An 18,490-nucleotide genomic window follows, 5' to 3' on the forward strand; every position below is an offset into this window, starting at 1 on the left:
GTTTAATGTCCACTTGTTTGTACACCAGTTGCTTATTTCTTCTTCAGGACATTCCTAATTGTTTTACTGTCTATGCCCAATGCTTGTGCAATAGTTCTGATTGATTTTCCTTCTTTTCTCAGCTTTTCTACCAAAGACAGCTCGCTGGTCTTCATGTTGGTTTATCCTTTTTAACAGCAAATGCAGTCTTCACAGGTGGAACCCAGGGCTCAAACCAAGAGACATTCACAACTGTTAATTGGGTATTTCTCAATGTCAAGGAAGGATATTTAAAGGCTGCATTTCAAGGATGACATGTCATCAAGTCTCACCAAAGAACTGTTCTGATGTCTATGACCTCAAATTCTACCAAGGACTAAGTACGTCATTCAGAGGACTTTCAAGGATGCATGTGTGAATCCTCGGTATACTTAAATCACCAACAATACCATTGCACACAAACAAGGTGGGATTTTTTCAGTGATGCACATCTAATGAAATCTTGTTAACACGACTGCATATTGGGAACACAAGCCTAAGTCATGGTCTAAGATTAACAGGAAAACATGAGTCTGGGGTATGATTTTACTGTGGGGACACATACTTTTGGAATGCAGGGAATATGTTGAAATACATTACATTAATGGCATTTAGCACACACACTTATCCAGAGTGATGTACAACATACCCAGAGCAGCCTGGGGAGCAGTTGGGGGTTAGGTGCCTTGCTTAAGGGCACTTCAGCCATTCCTGGTGGTCCAGGGAATTGAACCAGCAACCTTTTGGCCCCAAAGCTTCTTCTCTAACCATTAAGCCATGGCTTTCCCAAATGGGGAGGATTTAGCTAAAGTGACAAAATGTGGGTTGACATATAAATAGTCTGCTGGGATTAGCACCTGGGGCTCACTCCCCAACTCAAGCTGTTTTGACATTTCTAAAAATGACTGGTCTTGCAAATAGAAAAAAAAATAAATCATTTAAATTTCTATTTTTATAATTTAAAGCATTCATATTCCCAAAAGTATTCACACCTCAGTCCTGCAGATGGCAGTAATGCCCCAAGATTACAAACTTCAAGTAAACTCAACAGAAGACCATGATGCACACTTGCACACTCACTCGACTGTTCCATTATGTATTCTCCAAATCCTAGGAAGGAGTCTTGCTTCGCCTCTGAAGGACTTGATTTGGAAGGACCCATTTGACCAAGGAAACATCCTTGACATTGAGAAACACCCACTGATTAAACAATCAATCTTTGAGAGAACACCTGGGCAATAAAAAAAAACACCTGTCAGTCACATGTCAGTCACAAGCTGAAATTCTGAAAAAAAAAAAGACTAGACAGAGACGAAAGTCATCGTAATTTGTGCTAGCTGTTATAAAGTGAGACATCTGGTCACCGTACACTATAGATCAGGAACAGTCAGTGATAGTGAATGATGCTTCGTGAGGAAAAGTTGTGAGGTCGTCGCCCCCAAATTGTGGAATGCCCTGCCCGCCCATCTCAGGTTTGCTGACTCTGTGGAATGTTTTAAAAGGCAGTTGAAGACTCACTTGTTTAAACAAGCATTTGGGTGAACTCCTGGCTGATCTCTTATTGTTCCTGATGCACTTGTTGTTGTTGTGTGTATTATTTATCTTCCTCTGATTGTATTTGTGTTATTTCTATTTTATTTGCTCTGGTAAAGCATTTTGTGACTTTTGTCTGTGAAAAATGCTATATAAATAAATTTTACTTGCTTTTACTTTACATAAAAGTTGTGCCCTGCTGCCCTGAACAAAATTTAAGGAAAAAAAACTGATTGAAAAAAATCATGAAATTGACAGAGCTATAAGTTATTGAAAATACCTACATTTTTCATGGATCATTCTGGATCAGTGATCCAGATCAGCATCAAAAGTCACAGCAACGTAATTCAGCCCAGAGCCATTATTAATGTGAAATTTGGTGATGATTGGATGAAAACAGAGGGAGAAACAGCATCCTAAAAAACATTAGGATAATCAGAATAATAAAGTAGAAAGATCCTGAGTTAGAGTAACAATTTGTGCCAGCACTGCAAGCGCAAATTAAATAGGCCTTGTTGTTCCAATACTTTCGGAGTGGACTGTATAAGTATATGTAATCACTAATATACAAAGTGTTAGTATAAATAATTATGTAAAATATTTACACACAGGATTACACTCATTGAAATATGGGTTCTTCGATGGTTCTCTAATGGTTTATTAAATGTTCTTAACTTAATGACAGATTTGTAGCTTCATGACATGAAGAAAAATATTAGATAGAGCATAGATATTGGTGAAGCAGGACATTTCTGATATATGGACGTTATCCACTATCCACCTTTTCCTTTCCCAATTTTTGCAATATATTTCACAATCGTAATGTTTCTGTCCATCAATGACACACTTTCTGCACTTACAGTACACTTTGCCTTTGTTTGCGGAAATGTATTAGATTTAGAAGAGACTATTTTTAAACTGTCCAATTTACTGTAGGGGCGGCACGGTGGTGTAGTGGTTAGCGTTGTCGCCTCACAGCAAGAAGGTCCTGGGTTCGAGCCCCGGGGCCGGCGAGGGCCTTTCTGTGTGGAGTTTGCATGTTCTCCCCGTGTCCGTGTGGGTTTCCTCCGGGTGCTCCGGTTTCCCCCACAGTCCAAAGACATGCAGGTTAGGTTAACTGGTGACTCTAAATTGACCATGGGTGTGAATGTGGGTGTGAATGGTTGTCTGTGTCTATGTGTCAGCCCTGTGATGACCTGGCGACTTGTCCAGGGTGTACCCCGCCTTTCGCCCGTAGTCAGCTGGGATAGGCTCCAGCTTGCCTGCGACCCTGTAGAAGGATAAAGCGGCTAGAGATAATGAGAATGAATGAATTTGCTGTAAAAGCCTTGAACCTGGCAACGCTGTCATTAACTTTCCTGTCCACTAAACTTGGGGCAGCATGATTCCTGCCCCACTGGGCCTTTATTAGTGCTTGTTGTAGTTCCCATTTTGGCCAACAGGTGTAATAATAACTCTATGAAGCATACATTACATGCATCTTATCCGGAGCAATGTACAACATACCCAGAGCAGCCTGGGGAGCAATCGGGGGTTTTCCTCCAGAATTGCCCTGTATTTAGTGCCATCCATCTTTCCTTCAGTCCTAACCAGCTTTCCTGTCCCTGATGAAAAATATCCCCACAGCATGATGCTGCCACCACCATGCTTCACTGTAGGAATGGTGTTCTCAGGGTGTTGGGTTTGCACCACACATGGCATTTCCCATGATGGCCAAAAAGATCAAGTTTAGTCTCATCTGATCAGAGAATCTTCTTCCATGTGTTTGGGGAGTCTGCCACATGCTGTTGGGCAAACTCCAAACGCGTTTTCTTTAAGCAGTGGCTTTTTTCTGGCCACTCTTCCATAAAACCCTGCCCACTCTGTGGAGTGTATGGCTTAAAGTGGCCCTATGGACAGATACTCCCATCTCTGCTGTGGATCTTTGCAGCTCTTTCAGTGTTTATCTTTGGTGTCTTTGTTGCATCTCTGATTAACGCCCTCTTTGCCTGGTCTGTGAGTTTTGGTGGGCGGCCTTCTCTTGTCAGGTTTGTAGTGGTGCCATATTCTTTCCATTTTGCTATAATGGATTTAATGGCGTTCCCTGGGATATTCAAAGTTTGGGATATTTTTTTATAACCCAACCCTGATCTATACTTCTCCACAACTTTGTCTCTGACCTGTTTGGAGGCTCCTTGGTTTCAGTGGCGGTTCTAGGATTTTTCTGAAACAGGGGCCACTATGGGGCCATATGTAACCTTCAGGGGCCTTTGGGGGTGGAACTGCACCAGTGATTATTGAATTCTCCGGTTGTTCTTCTCGCCAGTTGATTGACAGAACAGGGGCACTTCAGGGGTCAATCAAATTAGAGGCGGGGCCACAGCCCCTGTGGCCCCGCCCCTAGAACCGCCCCTGCTTGGTTTTCATGTTGCTTGCTTAGTAGTGTTGCAGAGTCAGGGTCCTTCCAGAACAGGTTGATTTATACAGACATCATGTGACAGATCATGTGACACTTTGATTGCACACAGGTGGATCATAATCAACTAATCATGTGACTTATGAAGTGAATTAGTTGGACCAGCTCTTATTTAGGGGTTTCATATGAAAGTGGGTCAATATTTATGCACACTCCAGATTTCTGGTTTTTTTTTTTTAATCTTAATTATTGTGTCACAATAATAAAAACACCACGCCTTTAAAGTGGTAGGCATGTTATGTAAATTAAATGGTGCTAATCCTCCAAAAATCAATTTTAATTCCAGCTTGTAATGTGACAAAACAGGACAAACACCAAAGGGGATGAATACTTTTGCAAGACACTATATATATGGGTCCCTATTGATGTTCATGTGCCCTTGCTATATAGCCATCTCCATGTAGTGACAGATCCACCTTCACCTGCTGATAAAGACCCTATGAAATTTTAATTAGGAACATTATGATGTGAACCTGAAAAGCAGGGCCTGAGGCAGAGGCCCTTGTTTTACTCGAGTTGAAAGACTGAATGCAAGTATGTTATCTGGTACATGGCGCACACACACCTCCACAACAAACACCACATCTTGCCAACACCATCCAGTGTCCAGTTGCTTTCTTTTATTTTCTCAGATTGTATAAATGTTTAGAAATCGAAATGAATCCAACACAGTAGATGCATTTAGGCTTTAATTCCGAGCTCACAAAAATATGTCATTGCAAGGTGCTGCACGCGGTTTGTGCATCGATAAAGTAAACATTGGTTAAAACGAATGAACCAGTAGAACTGAATTCATGGAACTGAATTGCATTTCCTTACATTCATTCTGCAACATGGAGCCTATTTCGAATGGAAACCGTTTACCGTGCGAAAGAAAATGAAATTGATCAGCGTTTCAGAGTGTAAAACAGCGACAGTCTGAGTTCATTATCTCCCACAGACGATGAAGCTCTTTAGTCTGGGTTTCAAATAAATGTACAGTGTTTTGTTTTTCCCCCTTAAACTCTCAGAGTGTTTTGTAGAAACAAGACAATACAGCTGCTTATATGTTAAAAAAGGTGAAAATCTTAGCACTCCTCCATTTTAATGATCACATCGGACTTGTACGTACAGTATATTCAACAACGCAGCTCAGATGCTGCTGTCGCACAGATCAGCGTCCTTTTCCAGACTTTTTCTGGTCAGTACTTAGTATTTGTCATCCTCCGTGTCACTGAGAGGCTCGCCAGCGGAGATGGAGACACTCTGTGCCAGGCGTTTGCGGAAGTGCCCGTTGGGGACGTGCCACCCGAGGCGTGCACGTGTGCGCATGGAGGCCGTGATGGTGTTGGCGCGGCCCAGGCTGGTGGCCACAGCAGCCTCAAACGTCAGAGTCTCCATGGCTGAAGAATCAGGGCTGTGCTCCTCTTCCTGCAGGGCGAGGTAGGGTTCAGAAGGGAACCGACGGGCGCCCGAGCCCAGATACTCGTCCCCTTCGATGTGCCCCATCTCCTCCTCTCCCTCACCTACTTGTACTTCTTCCTCTTCTGCGTTTTCGTCCCATAAGGCATTGCTGCAGCAGCCCAGAATGGGAGCGCCACCTTGCTCCTCCTCCTCCTCTTCCTCCTCAGCCTGTGAGGAAGGCTGTGTGTGGCATACTAACGGTGAGTAGGAGACGTGTGGGTGCGAGTGAGTTGGTGTCTGAGAGAGGCGACGCCTGGCGCTTGGTGTGCTTGACTCTGAGGTGGAAGGGACCGGGCTGTCTGAGCTGTTTCCCTAAAACACACACACACACGGAGTAAAGTATTACAAATTCAACCAAAGAACCATTAAACTCTGTTAAGAAGTGTTTATTTTTTTAGTGTTGTTGTATCAGTTTTTCTTAAAAACAAACTCTATGTTAAAGAATATTAAAATATCTTGTTTTGTTTGTTTTTAAAGGTGCAGACTGCAATTTTTAAAAGTCTTCCTGCATCCATAAAAGACCTATAATTTTAAAGACGCCTTAAAAAATCGCAACGTGCAAGATTGCCACAAAAAGCGCCACTTAGTTTCTTCATTTCAGCCTTTAGTTTATATTTTTTTCTGGCCCAGAAATGAGCTCCATTCCCATCTAGAACACAGCTGCTCCTTTCCTTTAAAGGTAACCCCTAAAGGGACGCGTAGATCCTGATACGTTGTGCAAAATCCAAACTAAAAAGCTATGAAATGATTTGAAATTCAAAGTAAAAACAGATGATGTTCATTTAAAGGGAATGCTAATGATTAATGCTGCCTTTCCAACTGCTAGATGTAATTTGACAATAAAAATAATTCTACTTTATGTAAGGAAGAAAACACTTTGGGTTGTGCTGTTATAGGAAAATAATAAACAACAAGATGGCGTGACGAAAAGAGCTTTAAATAAAAAAGAAAAACTAGCATATACACTCACTGTCTACTTTAATAGGAATTTGTTCTTGAGTCTAAAATCCCTGTTCTTGGCTGCAGGACTGGAACCCAATGTGTTCTTCTGCTGTTGCATGCTGAGATGCTTTTCTGCTCACCACGGTTGTAAAGAGTTGCTATGAGTTACTATATCCTTCCTGGCAAAAACGCTTGAACCAGTCTGACCATTTTCCTCTGACCTCTCTTATCAACAAGGAGTTTGTTTCCACCCACAGAACTGTCGCTCACTCACTCAGTGTTTTTTGTTTTTCGCACCATTCTGTGTAAACTCTAGAGACTGTTGTGTGTAAAAACCCCAGGAGATCAGCAGTTTCTGAAATACTCAAACCAAATACTTATCTGGCTCGAACTAACACCCATACCACAGTGAAAGAAATCATACCACACTTTGAAATCACAATTTTTCCCATTCTGATGTTTGAACATTGTGAACATTAACCGAAGCTCTTGATTTGTATCTGCATGATTTGATGCATCAAGCAATTGGCTGATTAGAGAACTGCATAAAACAGCGGATGGGTGTTCCTAATAAAGTGGCCAGCGGATGTATCATGATTGTCATGTAACAGGGCAACAGGAAACAAACGTTAACACGTTTTTAAAAGATTTTAAAAACATTATTCAACAGTAAATGTCCAGATGCTGTGTGCCAATCAGATATGCTGTGAAAAGATTCCGCGCATCATCATACTGCCACCACCACCACTACCACCAGCCTGGATTGTTCCTAATAAAGTGGCCGGTGAGTGTATTTGTCTTTTAAAACAACAAGTTAACAAAAGTGATTTTATTAATTCAACAAATGGTATGTCATAAATGAGTATATTCTGCTAAAAAAATAATAAAAAAATGTCTATCAGGAGTATTGTAAAATATGAACGATGCTCTTATAATAATAATAATAATAATAATAATAATAATAATAATAATAATAATAATAAATTTTATATAGCACATTTCTAACAACAAAGGTTGCATTAGAATTACAACAAAAACCAAACAAATGCAGAAAAACAACAAAAACTATTTAAACAAAAGAAAATAATTCTAAATCTTACTCATTATTGTCATTCTTAAATTCTGGTTTCTATACACCGAGGTGGTGTCGTATTGTTTACCTGCCGAGTATGTCCATGTCGTCTTTCCTCACTGGGAGAACGAGAGCAGGACTTGGAGCTCCTCTCGTTGGAGTTGAAGCGAGATGTGTTTGGGGACAGCAGGTGGCGCTGTTCCTTCGCTCGCCCTCGCTCTCTTTCTGCCTGATGCTCTGAATGGGACACTGAATCAGAGCATCAGAGCATGAATCAGATTAAATTAGACCTGATATAATCCAATCGAGGGATTTTGCATGCTCGTGAAAAGCTGTAAATGTGCGTGAACCCACCTGCAGCTTTGTAACTCTTGTGTCTTGGTCGGTACAGACGCTCAGGTGGCTGTTCCTCTTCCCACAATCCATCCATCTCCTGCTCGTCTGCCTGTTCAGCACCACACATAACATGATCCATAACATCAGCCTCCTTCCTTCTATTCTCACACCCATTCGTTTGTTATTTCTTTATTTGGGTTCTGATTCACAGAAGAAATATCCCACTGCCTGAAATGATGGATGAAGTGTTTTGTGGACTGAAATAGACCGAGTTCTTAAAGGAGCATTCGTGATTATTGTGATTTCTTCTCACATCTCGTACACAGAAAGTATCTTGAGATACTTTTGACGTCTTCATGAAATGGCTTGATTTGAATCAGGGCTTTAATTACGATTACGCATTTCCTTTTGAAACGGGATGGGTGGGTTGGGTTGAAGTGCTTGACTGATTTACACACCGGCCAATAGCATTTGAGATACACACCATACCATCTACCAAGCACTTCTCTATGGACTCCTAACCTTGTTTTTCTTCTTTTTTAGGTTTAAAATATAAACCTGATGACACAAACTCACCATGGATGCTTGATCGCCTTCGCTGTCTTCCCTGTGATGTGATGCCGGCTGCATTAAGAGCTCCTGGGGTGAGATGGGACTCAGGGCCACGAAGCCACCGCTGGTCCTACAGAGGAACACAAGCAGGGTGTTAATTATGGGAAAGAGCAGCTGATCCCCATAATTAAGGCTCAAATATTCATTATAGACAAAAACAGCCTTTAGGCACGCTTTGAAAACGGCTGCTGCGTTACCAAAACATTTATTTTTTTGGTTCGTGATGTGTGCTCACACTCCACTCCTCTGCACCCTAGAGAGCCATTGCTCATTCCATCTCCCTGGACCTCGTGGTGCTCAGCTCTGAGGTGTAGGTGGATGTGTGTGGTCTGAAACGTGCTAATAGCCTTTGTGTTTTGTGCAAAAATGAAAGCTCAATTAGCACTTAGAACCGAGCTTAAGCTTAGCACTTCACACACGATGTATATCACACACTTTATTCGACTCTGTAGGAGAATTGTCTGGCAGCAAATTTTGCCTTAACATTAAACAACAATCACATAGAATCAGGGCTCAAATTCAGCGAAGCGATATAGCTTAAATATAAACAAAGCAAAACAAAAAAAAAGCACCGAACATCACTGTACAGCACAGAGCAGAACAGAGCCAAACAAAAATGAAGAGCCAGAGCAGCAAACAAACAGAACAAAAGCAAACAAAACTAACCAGAATGACACAGAACAGTGCAGAAAAGAAGAGAAAAATTCAGAACAGGACATAAAACTGAACTGCACAGAAGAGAACAAGACCAAACAAACTAAGCAGAACAGAAACAAACAAACAAAAATTAAACAGAAAAAAAACAATTGGCACAGAAAAGTATTGTACAGCACGAAACAAAGGAGCGTAGGACAGCACATGCAGAACAGCACAGAACCAAACAAAACTGAACAGACCAAAACCAAATGAAAATGAACAGAACAGAATAAAAACAAAAACGAACCAAAGTGACAAGAACATACTAAAACAGCAAAAGTGAACAGAGCAAAGACTACAACAACAACAACAACCCCCCAAAACAGATAAACACTGAACATAACAGACTGGAACAGAGTAGAGCAGCACACCGTGGCATCGAACAGAACAGAATAGAGCAGAACGCTACAGTGCCAAACAGAACAGAGCAGAGCAGCGCAGCACACAAAAGCACTGAACAGAGCAGAGTAACACACCACGGCACCAAACAGAGCAGAACAGAGCAGCACACCACGGCACCGAACAGAGCAGAGCAGCACACCACGGCACCAAACAGCAGAACAGAGCAGCACACCACGGCCCCGAACAGAGCAGAGCAGCACACCACGGCACCGAACAGAGCAGAGCAGCACACCACGGCACCGAACAGAGCAGAGCAGCACACCACGGCACCAAACAGCAGAACAGAGCAGCACACCACGGCCCCGAACAGAGCAGAGCAGCACACCACGGCCCCGAACAGAGCAGAGCAGCACACCACGGCCCCGACCAGAGCAGAGCAGCACACCACGGCCCCGACCAGAGCAGAGCAGCACACCACGGCCCCGACCAGAGCAGAGCAGCACACCACGGCCCCGAACAGAGCAGAGCAGCACACCACGGCCCCGAACAGAGCAGAGCAGCACACCACGGCACCGAACAGAGCAGAGCAGCACACCACGGCCCCGAACAGAGCAGAGCAGCACACCACGGCCCCGAACAGAGCAGAGCAGCACACCACGGCACCGAACAGAGCAGAGCAGCACACCACGGCCCCGAACAGAGCAGAGCAGCACACCACGGCACTGAACAGAGCAGAGCAGCACACCACGGCACCGAACAGAGCAGCGCAGCACACCATGGCACCGAACAGAGCAGAGTAGCACAGAGCAGCACACCACGGCACTGAACAGAGCAGAATAGAGCAGGACACCATTGTACCCAACAGAGCAGAGCAACATACCACGGCACCGAACAGAGCAGCACGCCACGGCACTGAACAGAGCAGAACAGAACAGCACAGAACATAGCAGAGCAGCACACCACAGCACCGAACAGAGCAGAGCAGCACACCACAGCACCGAACAGAGCAGAACAGTACACCATGCCACAGCACCGAACAGAGCAGAACAGTACACCACGACACCGAACAGAACAGAATATCACACCAAGACACCGAACAGAGCAGAGCAGCACACCACAGCACCGAACAGAGCAGAGCAGCACACTATGGCACCGGACAGAGCAGAGCAGCACACCACAGCACCGAACAGAGCAGAGCAGCACACCATGGCACCGGACAGAGGAGAGCAGCACACCACAGCACCAAACAGAGCAGAGCAGCACACCATGGCACCGAACAGAGTAGAGCAGCACACCACAGCACCGAACAGAGCAGAGCAGCACACCATGGCACCAGACAGAGCAGAAAAGCACACCATGGCACTGAACAGAGTAGAGCAGCACACCCCGGCACCGAACAGAGTAGAGCAGCACACAATGGCACCAAACAGAACAGAATAGAGCAGCACGCTACAGCCCCAAACAGAACAGGACAGAGAAGCACACCATGGCACGACCAGAACAGAGTAGAGCTGAGCAGCACACCATGGCAATGAACAGAGCAGAGCACAGCAGCACACCACGACACCGAACACTGTAGCGCAGCAAACCACGGCACCGAACAGAGCAGCACACCACGACACCGCACAGAGCACAGCAGCACACCACGACACCGCACAGAGCAGAGCAGCACACAATGGCACCAAACAGAACAGAATAGAGCAGCACACTACAGGACCGAACAGAGCAGAGCAGGACAGCACACCCAGGCACCGAACAGAGCTGACCAGCACACCACGGCACCGAACAGTGTAGAGCAGCAAACCACGGCACCAAACAGAACAGAGCAGCACACTATGGCACTGAACAGAGTAGAGCAGCACACAATGGCACCAAACAGAACAGAATAGAGCAGCACGCTACAACCCCAAACAGAACAGAGAAGCACACCATTGGCACCGACCAGAACAGAACAGAGCAGAGCAGTAAACAACGGCACCTAACAGAGTAGAGCAGAACACCATGGCACTGAACGGAGTAGAGCAGCACACCACGGTACTGAATGGAGTAGATCAGCACACAACGGCACCAAACAGAACAGAATAGAGCAGCAGGCTACAGCCCCAAACAGAACAGAACAGCACACCACAGCACCGAACAGAGCAGAGCACAGCAGCACATCACAGCACCGAACAGTGTAGAGCAGAACACAACGGCACTGAACGGAGTAGAGCAGCACACAATGGCACCAAACAGAACAGAATAGAGCAGCACGCTACAACCCCAAACAGAACAGAGAAGCACACCATTGGCACCGACCAGAACAGAGTAGAGCAGAGCAGTAAACCACGGCACCTAACAGAGCAGAACACCACGGCACTGAACGGAGTAGAGCAGCACACCACGGTACTGAATGGAGTAGAGCAGCACACAACGACACCAGACAGAACAGAATAGACCAGCAGGCTACAGCCCCAAACAGAACAGAGAAGCACACCATGGCACCGACCAGAACAGACCAGCACACCACGGCACCGAACAGAGCAGAACACAGCAGCACACCACAGCACCCAACAGTGTAGAGCAGTACACAATGGCACTGAATGGAGTAGAGCAGCACACAATGACACAGAACAGAATAGAGCAGCACGCTACAACCCCAAACTGAACAGAGAAGCTCACCATGGCACCGGCCAGAACAGACCAGCACACCACGGCACCGAACAGAGCAGATCACAGCAGCACACCACAGCACCAAACAGCGTAGAGCAGTACACAACGGCACTGAATGGAGTAGAGCAGCACACAATGGCACAGAACAGAACAGAATAGAGCAGCACGCTACAACCCCAAACTGAACAGAGAAGCACACCATGGCACCGACCAGAACAGAGTAGAACAGAGCAGTAAACCACGGCACCTAACAGAGCAGAGCAGAACACCACGGCACCGACCAGAACAGAGTAGAGCAGAGCAGTAAACCACGGCACCTAACAGAGCAGAGCAGAACAGAGCAGAACACCACGGTACTGAATGGAGTAGAGCAGCACACACCGGCACCGAACAGAACAGAATAAAGCAGCAGGCTACAGCCCCAAACAGAACAGAGAAGCTCACCATGGCACCGGCCAGAACAGGGCTGCACACCACGGTGCCGAACAGAGCAGAGCAGAACACCACGGCGCCGAATAGAGCCGAGCAGCTCACCATGACACCGAATGGAACAGAAAAGAATGCCAAGGCACCAAACAGAGTAGAGCAGCACATCACGGCACCGAACAGAACAGAGCAATACACCACAGTACAGAACAGAATAGAATAGGACAGCACACCACGGCACCCAACAGAACAGAACAGCACAACATGGCACCAAACACAGCAGAAAAGAGTAGCACACCACGGCATTGAACAGAGCAGAACAGAACACCACGGCACTAAACAGAGCAGAACAGAACACCATGACACTGAACAGAGCAGCACACAATGGCACCAAACAGAGCAGAGCAGTACACCGTGGCACCGAACAGAGCAGAGCAGCACACCACGGCACCAAACAGAGCAGAGCAGCACATGACAGCACCAAACAGAACAGGGCAGGAATATGGCACAGAATAGAACAGAGCAGCATACCACGGCACCGAACAGAAAAGAACAGAAAAGAGCAGCAAACCGCAGCACAGAACAGAACAGCACAGCACACGATGGCACTGAACAGAGCAGAGCTGCATGACACGGCACCGAACAGAGTTCAGAAGCACGCCCGACAGTGAACGGAAAAGAACAGAGCACAACAACATGGCACCGAACAGAGCAGAATAGCACACCACAGCACAGAAAAGAGCAGAACACCATGATACCGAACAGAGCAGAGCACAGCAGCACACCACAGGACTGAACAGAGTAGAGCAGCACACCATGGATTTGAACAGAACAGAATACAGCAGAACGCTACAGCCCCAAACAGAACAGAACAGAGCAGCACACTACATCACTAAACAGAGCAGAGCAGAGCAGACCAGCACACCACGGCACCAAACACAGTAGAGCGGCACACCACGGCACCGAACAGAGTAGAGCGGCACACCACAGCACCGAACAGAACAGAGCAGCACGCTACAGCCCCAAACAGAACAGAACAGAGCAGCACACTATGGCACCGAACAGAGTAGAGCAGCACAACAACGGCATAGAACAGAACGGAATAGAGCAGCACACTACAGCCCCAAACAGAACAGAGAAGCACACCATGGCACCAACCAGAACAGAGCAGAGCAGAGCAGTAAACAACGGCACCTAACAGAGCAGAGCAGAACACCATGGCACTCAACGGAGTAGAGCAGCACACCACGGTACTGAATGGAGTAGAGCAGCACACAACGGCACCAAACAGAACAGAATAGAGCAGCAGGCTACAGCCCCAAACAGAACAGAGAAGCACACCATGGCACCGACCAGAACAGAACAGAGCAGAGCAGTAAACAACAGCACCTAACAGAGCAGAGCAGAACACCACAGCACTGAACAGAGTAGAGCAGCACACCACGGTACTGAATGGAGTAGAGCAGCACACAACGACACCAAACAGAACAGAACAGAGAAGCACACCATGGCACCGACCAGAACAGACCAGCACACCACGGCACCGAACAGAGCAGATCACAGCAGCACACCACAGCACCAAACAGTGTAGAGCAGTACACAACGGCACTGAACAGAACAGAATAGAGCAGCACGCTACAACCCCAAACAGAACAGAGAAGCACACCATGGCACCGACCAGAACAGAGTACAGCAGAGCAGTAAACCACGGCACCTAACAGAGTAGAGCGGCACACCACAGCACTGAACAGAGTAGAGCGGCACACAACGACACCGAACAGAGTAGAGCGGCACACAACCACACCGAACAGAGTAGAGCGGCACACCACGGCACCGAACAGAGTAGAGCGGCACACCACGGCACCGAACAGAGTAGAGCGGCACACCACAGCACCGAACAGAGTAGAGCGGCACACAACCACACCGAACAGAGTAGAGCAGCACACAACGGCACTGAACAGAACGGAATAGAGCAGCATGCCATTGCACCGAACACAGCAGAAAAGAGTAGCACCCCACGGCACCAAACAGAACAGAGCAGAGCAGCACAGCACAACACGGCACCGAACAGAGCATAGCAGCAGACCACGGCACCACTGAACATAGCAGACAAGAGTAACACACCATGACATTGAATAGAGCAGAGCAGCACACCATGAGACCGAACAGAGGAGAGTAGCACACCATGGCACCAAACCCAGCAGAGCAGAACACCACAGCACCGGACAGAGCAGTGCAGCACACCCTGACACAGAACAGAGTATAGCAGCACACCACGGCACCGAACAGAGCAGAGCTGCACACCACATCGCCGAATAGAGCAGAGCAGAACACCACAGCACCGAACAGAGCAGTGCAGCACACCCCGACACAGAACAGAGTATAGCAGCACGCCACGGCATGGAACAGAGCAGAGCTGCACACCACAGCGCCGAATAGAGCAGAGCAGAACACCACAGCACCGAACAGAGCAGCACACCACGGCACCGAACACAGCAGAACAGTGCCGCACACCATGGCACCAAACAGAGCAGAGCTGCACATCATGGCACCAAACACAGCAGAAAAGAGCAGCACACCACGACACTGAACAGAACAGAGCAGCACACCATGGCACCGAGCAGAGAAGCACACCATGGCACCAAACAGAGTAGAGCAGTACACCATGGTACCGAACACAGCAGAAAAGAGTGGCACATCCCGACACCGAACAGAGCAGCACACCACGGCACTGAACAGAACAGAGCAGCATGCCATGGTACCGAGGAGAGCAGAGCAGCACACCTCGACACCGAACAGAGTAGAGCAGCACACCATGGCACCGAACAGAGCAGAGCAGCACACCACGACACAGAACGGAACAGAACAGCACACCACGGCACCAAACTGAGCAGAGCAGCACACCACGGCACCAAACTGAGCAGAGCAGCACACCACGGCACCAAACTGAGCAGAGCAGCACACCACGGCACCAAAGAGAACAGAGCAGCACACCATGACACTGAACAAAACAGAGCAGCACACCATGACACTGAACAAAACAGAGCAGCACATCACTACACCGAACAGAGCAGCAAACCATGACACCGAACAGAACAGAGCAGCAAACCATGACACCGAACAGAACAGAGCAGCAAACCATGACACCGAACAGAACAGAGCAGCAAACCATGACACCGAACAGAACAGAGCAGCAAACCATGACACCGAACAGAACAGAGCAGCAAACCATGACACCGAACAGAACAGAGCAGCAAACCATGACACCGAACAGAGCAGAGCAGCACACCACGGCACTGAACAGAGCAGAGCAGCACACAATGCCACTGAACAGAGCAGAGCAGCACACCATGACACTGAACAGAATAGAACAGTACACCACAGCACCAAACATTACAGAACAGAGCAGCACACCACGCACTGAACAGAGCAGAGCAGCACACTATGAAACAGAACAGAACAGAGCAGCACACCATGGCACAGAACAGAGCAGCACACAACGGCACTGAACAGAGCAGAGCAGCACACAACGGCACTGAACAGAGCAGAGCAGCACACCACGGCACCAAACATTACAGAACAGAGTAGCACACCACGGCACTGAACAGAGCAGAACAGAACACCACGGCACTAAACAGAGCAGAGCAGCACACCACGGTACTAAACAGAGCAGAGCAGCACACCACTGTACTAAACAGAGCAGAACAGAACACCATGACACTGAACAGAGCAGCACACAATGGCATCAAACAGAGCAGAGCAGTACACCGTGGCACCAAACAGAGCAGAGCAGCACACCACGGCACCAAACAGAGCAGAGCAGCACATGACAGCACCAAACAGAACAGGGCAGGAATATGGCACAGAACAGAACAGAGCAGCACACCATGGTGCCAAACAGAACAGAAAAGAGCAGCATACCACGGCATCGAACAGAAAAGAACAGAACACAGCAGCAAACCGCAGCACAGAACAGAACAGCACAGCACACGATGGCACTGAACAGAGCAGAGCTGCATGACACGGCACCGAACAGAGTTCAGAAGCACGCCCGACAGTGAACGGAAAAGAACAGAGCACAACAACATGGCACCGAAGAGAGCAGAATAGCACACCACAGCACAGAAAAGAGCAGAACACCATGATACCGAACAGAGCAGAGCACAACAGCACACCACAGGACTGAACAGAGTAGAGCAGCACACCATGGATTTGAACAGAACAGAATACAGCAGAACGCTACAGCCCCAAACAGAACAGAACAGAGCAGCACACTACATCACCGAACAGAGCAGAGCACAGCAGAGCAGACCAGCACACCACGGCACCAAACAGAGTAGAGCGGCACACCACGGCACCGAACAGAACAGAGCAGCACGCTACAGCCCCGAACAGAACAGAACAGAACAGAACAGCACGCTACACCCCCAAACAGAACAGAACAGAACAGAGCAGAACAGAGCAGCACACTATGGCACCGAACAGAGTAGAGCAGCACAACAACGGCATCGAACAGAACGGAATAGAGCAGCACACTACAGTCCCAAACAGAACAGAGAAGCACACCATGGCACCAACCAGAACAGAACAGAGCAGAACAGTAAACAACGGCACCTAACAGAGCAGAGCAGAACACCACGGCACTGAACGGAGTACAGCAGCACACCACGGTACTGAATGGAGTAGAGCAGCACACAACGGCACCAAACAGAACAGAATAGAGCAGCAGGCTACAGCCCCAAACAGAATAGAGAAGCACACCATGGCACCGACCAAAACAGAACAGAGCAGAGCAGTAAACCACAGCACCTAACAGAGCAGAGCAGAACACCACGGCACTGAACAGAGTAGAGCAGCACACCACGGTACTGAATGGAGTAGAGCAGCACACCACGGTACTGAATGGAGTAGAGCAGCACACCACGGTACTGACTGGAGTAGAGCAGCACACCACGGTACTGACTGGAGTAGAGCAGCACACCACGGTACTGAATGGAGTAGAGCAGCACACCACGGTACTGAATGGAGTAGAGCAGCACACAACGACACCAAACAGAACAGAATAGACCAGCAGGCTACAGCCCCAAACAGAACAGAGAAGCGCACCATGGCATCGACCGGAACAGACCAGCACACCACGGCACCGAACAGAGCAGATCACAGCAGCACACCACAGCACCAAACAGTGTAGAGCAGTACACAACGGCACTGAACAGAACAGAATAGAGCAGCACGCTACAACCCCAAACTGAACAGAGAAGCACACCATGGCACCGACCAGAACAGAGTACAGCAGAGCAGTAAACCACGGCACCTAACAGAGCAGAACAGAGCAGAACACCACGGCACTGAACGGAGTAGAGCAGCACACCACGGTACTGAATGGAGTAGAGCAGCATACACTGGCACCGAACAGAACAGAATAAAGCACCGAACAGAGCAGAGCAGACCAGCACACCACGGCACCGAACAGAGTAGAGCGGCACACAACAACACCGAACAGAGTAGAGCAGCACACCACGGCACCGAACAGAGTAGAGCAGCACACCACGGCACCGAACAGAGTAGAGCGGCACACAACGACACCGAACAGAGTAGAGCGGCACACCACGGCACCGAACAGAGTAGAGCGGCACACCACGGCACCGAACAGAGTAGAGCGGCACACCACGGCACCGAACAGAGTAGAGCGGCACACCACGGCACCGAACAGAGTAGAGCGGCACACCACGGCACCGAACAGAGTAGAGCGGCACACAACCACACCGAACAGAGTAGAGCAGCACCCCACGGCACCAAACAGAACAGAGCAGAGCAGCACAGCACAACACAGCACCAAACAGAGTAGAGCGGCACACCACGGCACCACTGAACATAGCAGACAAGAGTAACACACCACGACATTGAACAGAGCAGAGCAGCACACCATGAGACCGAACAGAGGAGAGTAGCACACCATGGCA

General features: G+C 47.9%; 1 protein-coding gene across 1 annotated transcript in view; it reads right to left on the reverse strand.

Annotated features, from left to right (window-relative positions):
• Positions 1-5,194: 5,194 nt before the first annotated feature.
• The window catches only part of cacna1eb (calcium channel, voltage-dependent, R type, alpha 1E subunit b), a 219,205-nt gene continuing 205,909 nt past the window's right edge, over positions 5,195-18,490 (reverse strand). The window contains exons 43-46 of the mRNA XM_060920316.1: positions 8,376-8,481; positions 7,818-7,908; positions 7,552-7,712; positions 5,195-5,761 (exon numbers count right to left, since the gene is read on the reverse strand). Of these exons, the coding sequence (XP_060776299.1) occupies positions 5,195-5,761; positions 7,552-7,712; positions 7,818-7,908; positions 8,376-8,481 (925 nt within the window). The remainder of the gene's footprint in view (positions 5,762-7,551; positions 7,713-7,817; positions 7,909-8,375; positions 8,482-18,490) is intronic.

The sequence above is a fragment of the Neoarius graeffei genome, chromosome 1, assembly GCF_027579695.1.
Source record: "Neoarius graeffei isolate fNeoGra1 chromosome 1, fNeoGra1.pri, whole genome shotgun sequence".
Taxonomy (NCBI): domain Eukaryota; kingdom Metazoa; phylum Chordata; class Actinopteri; order Siluriformes; family Ariidae; genus Neoarius; species Neoarius graeffei.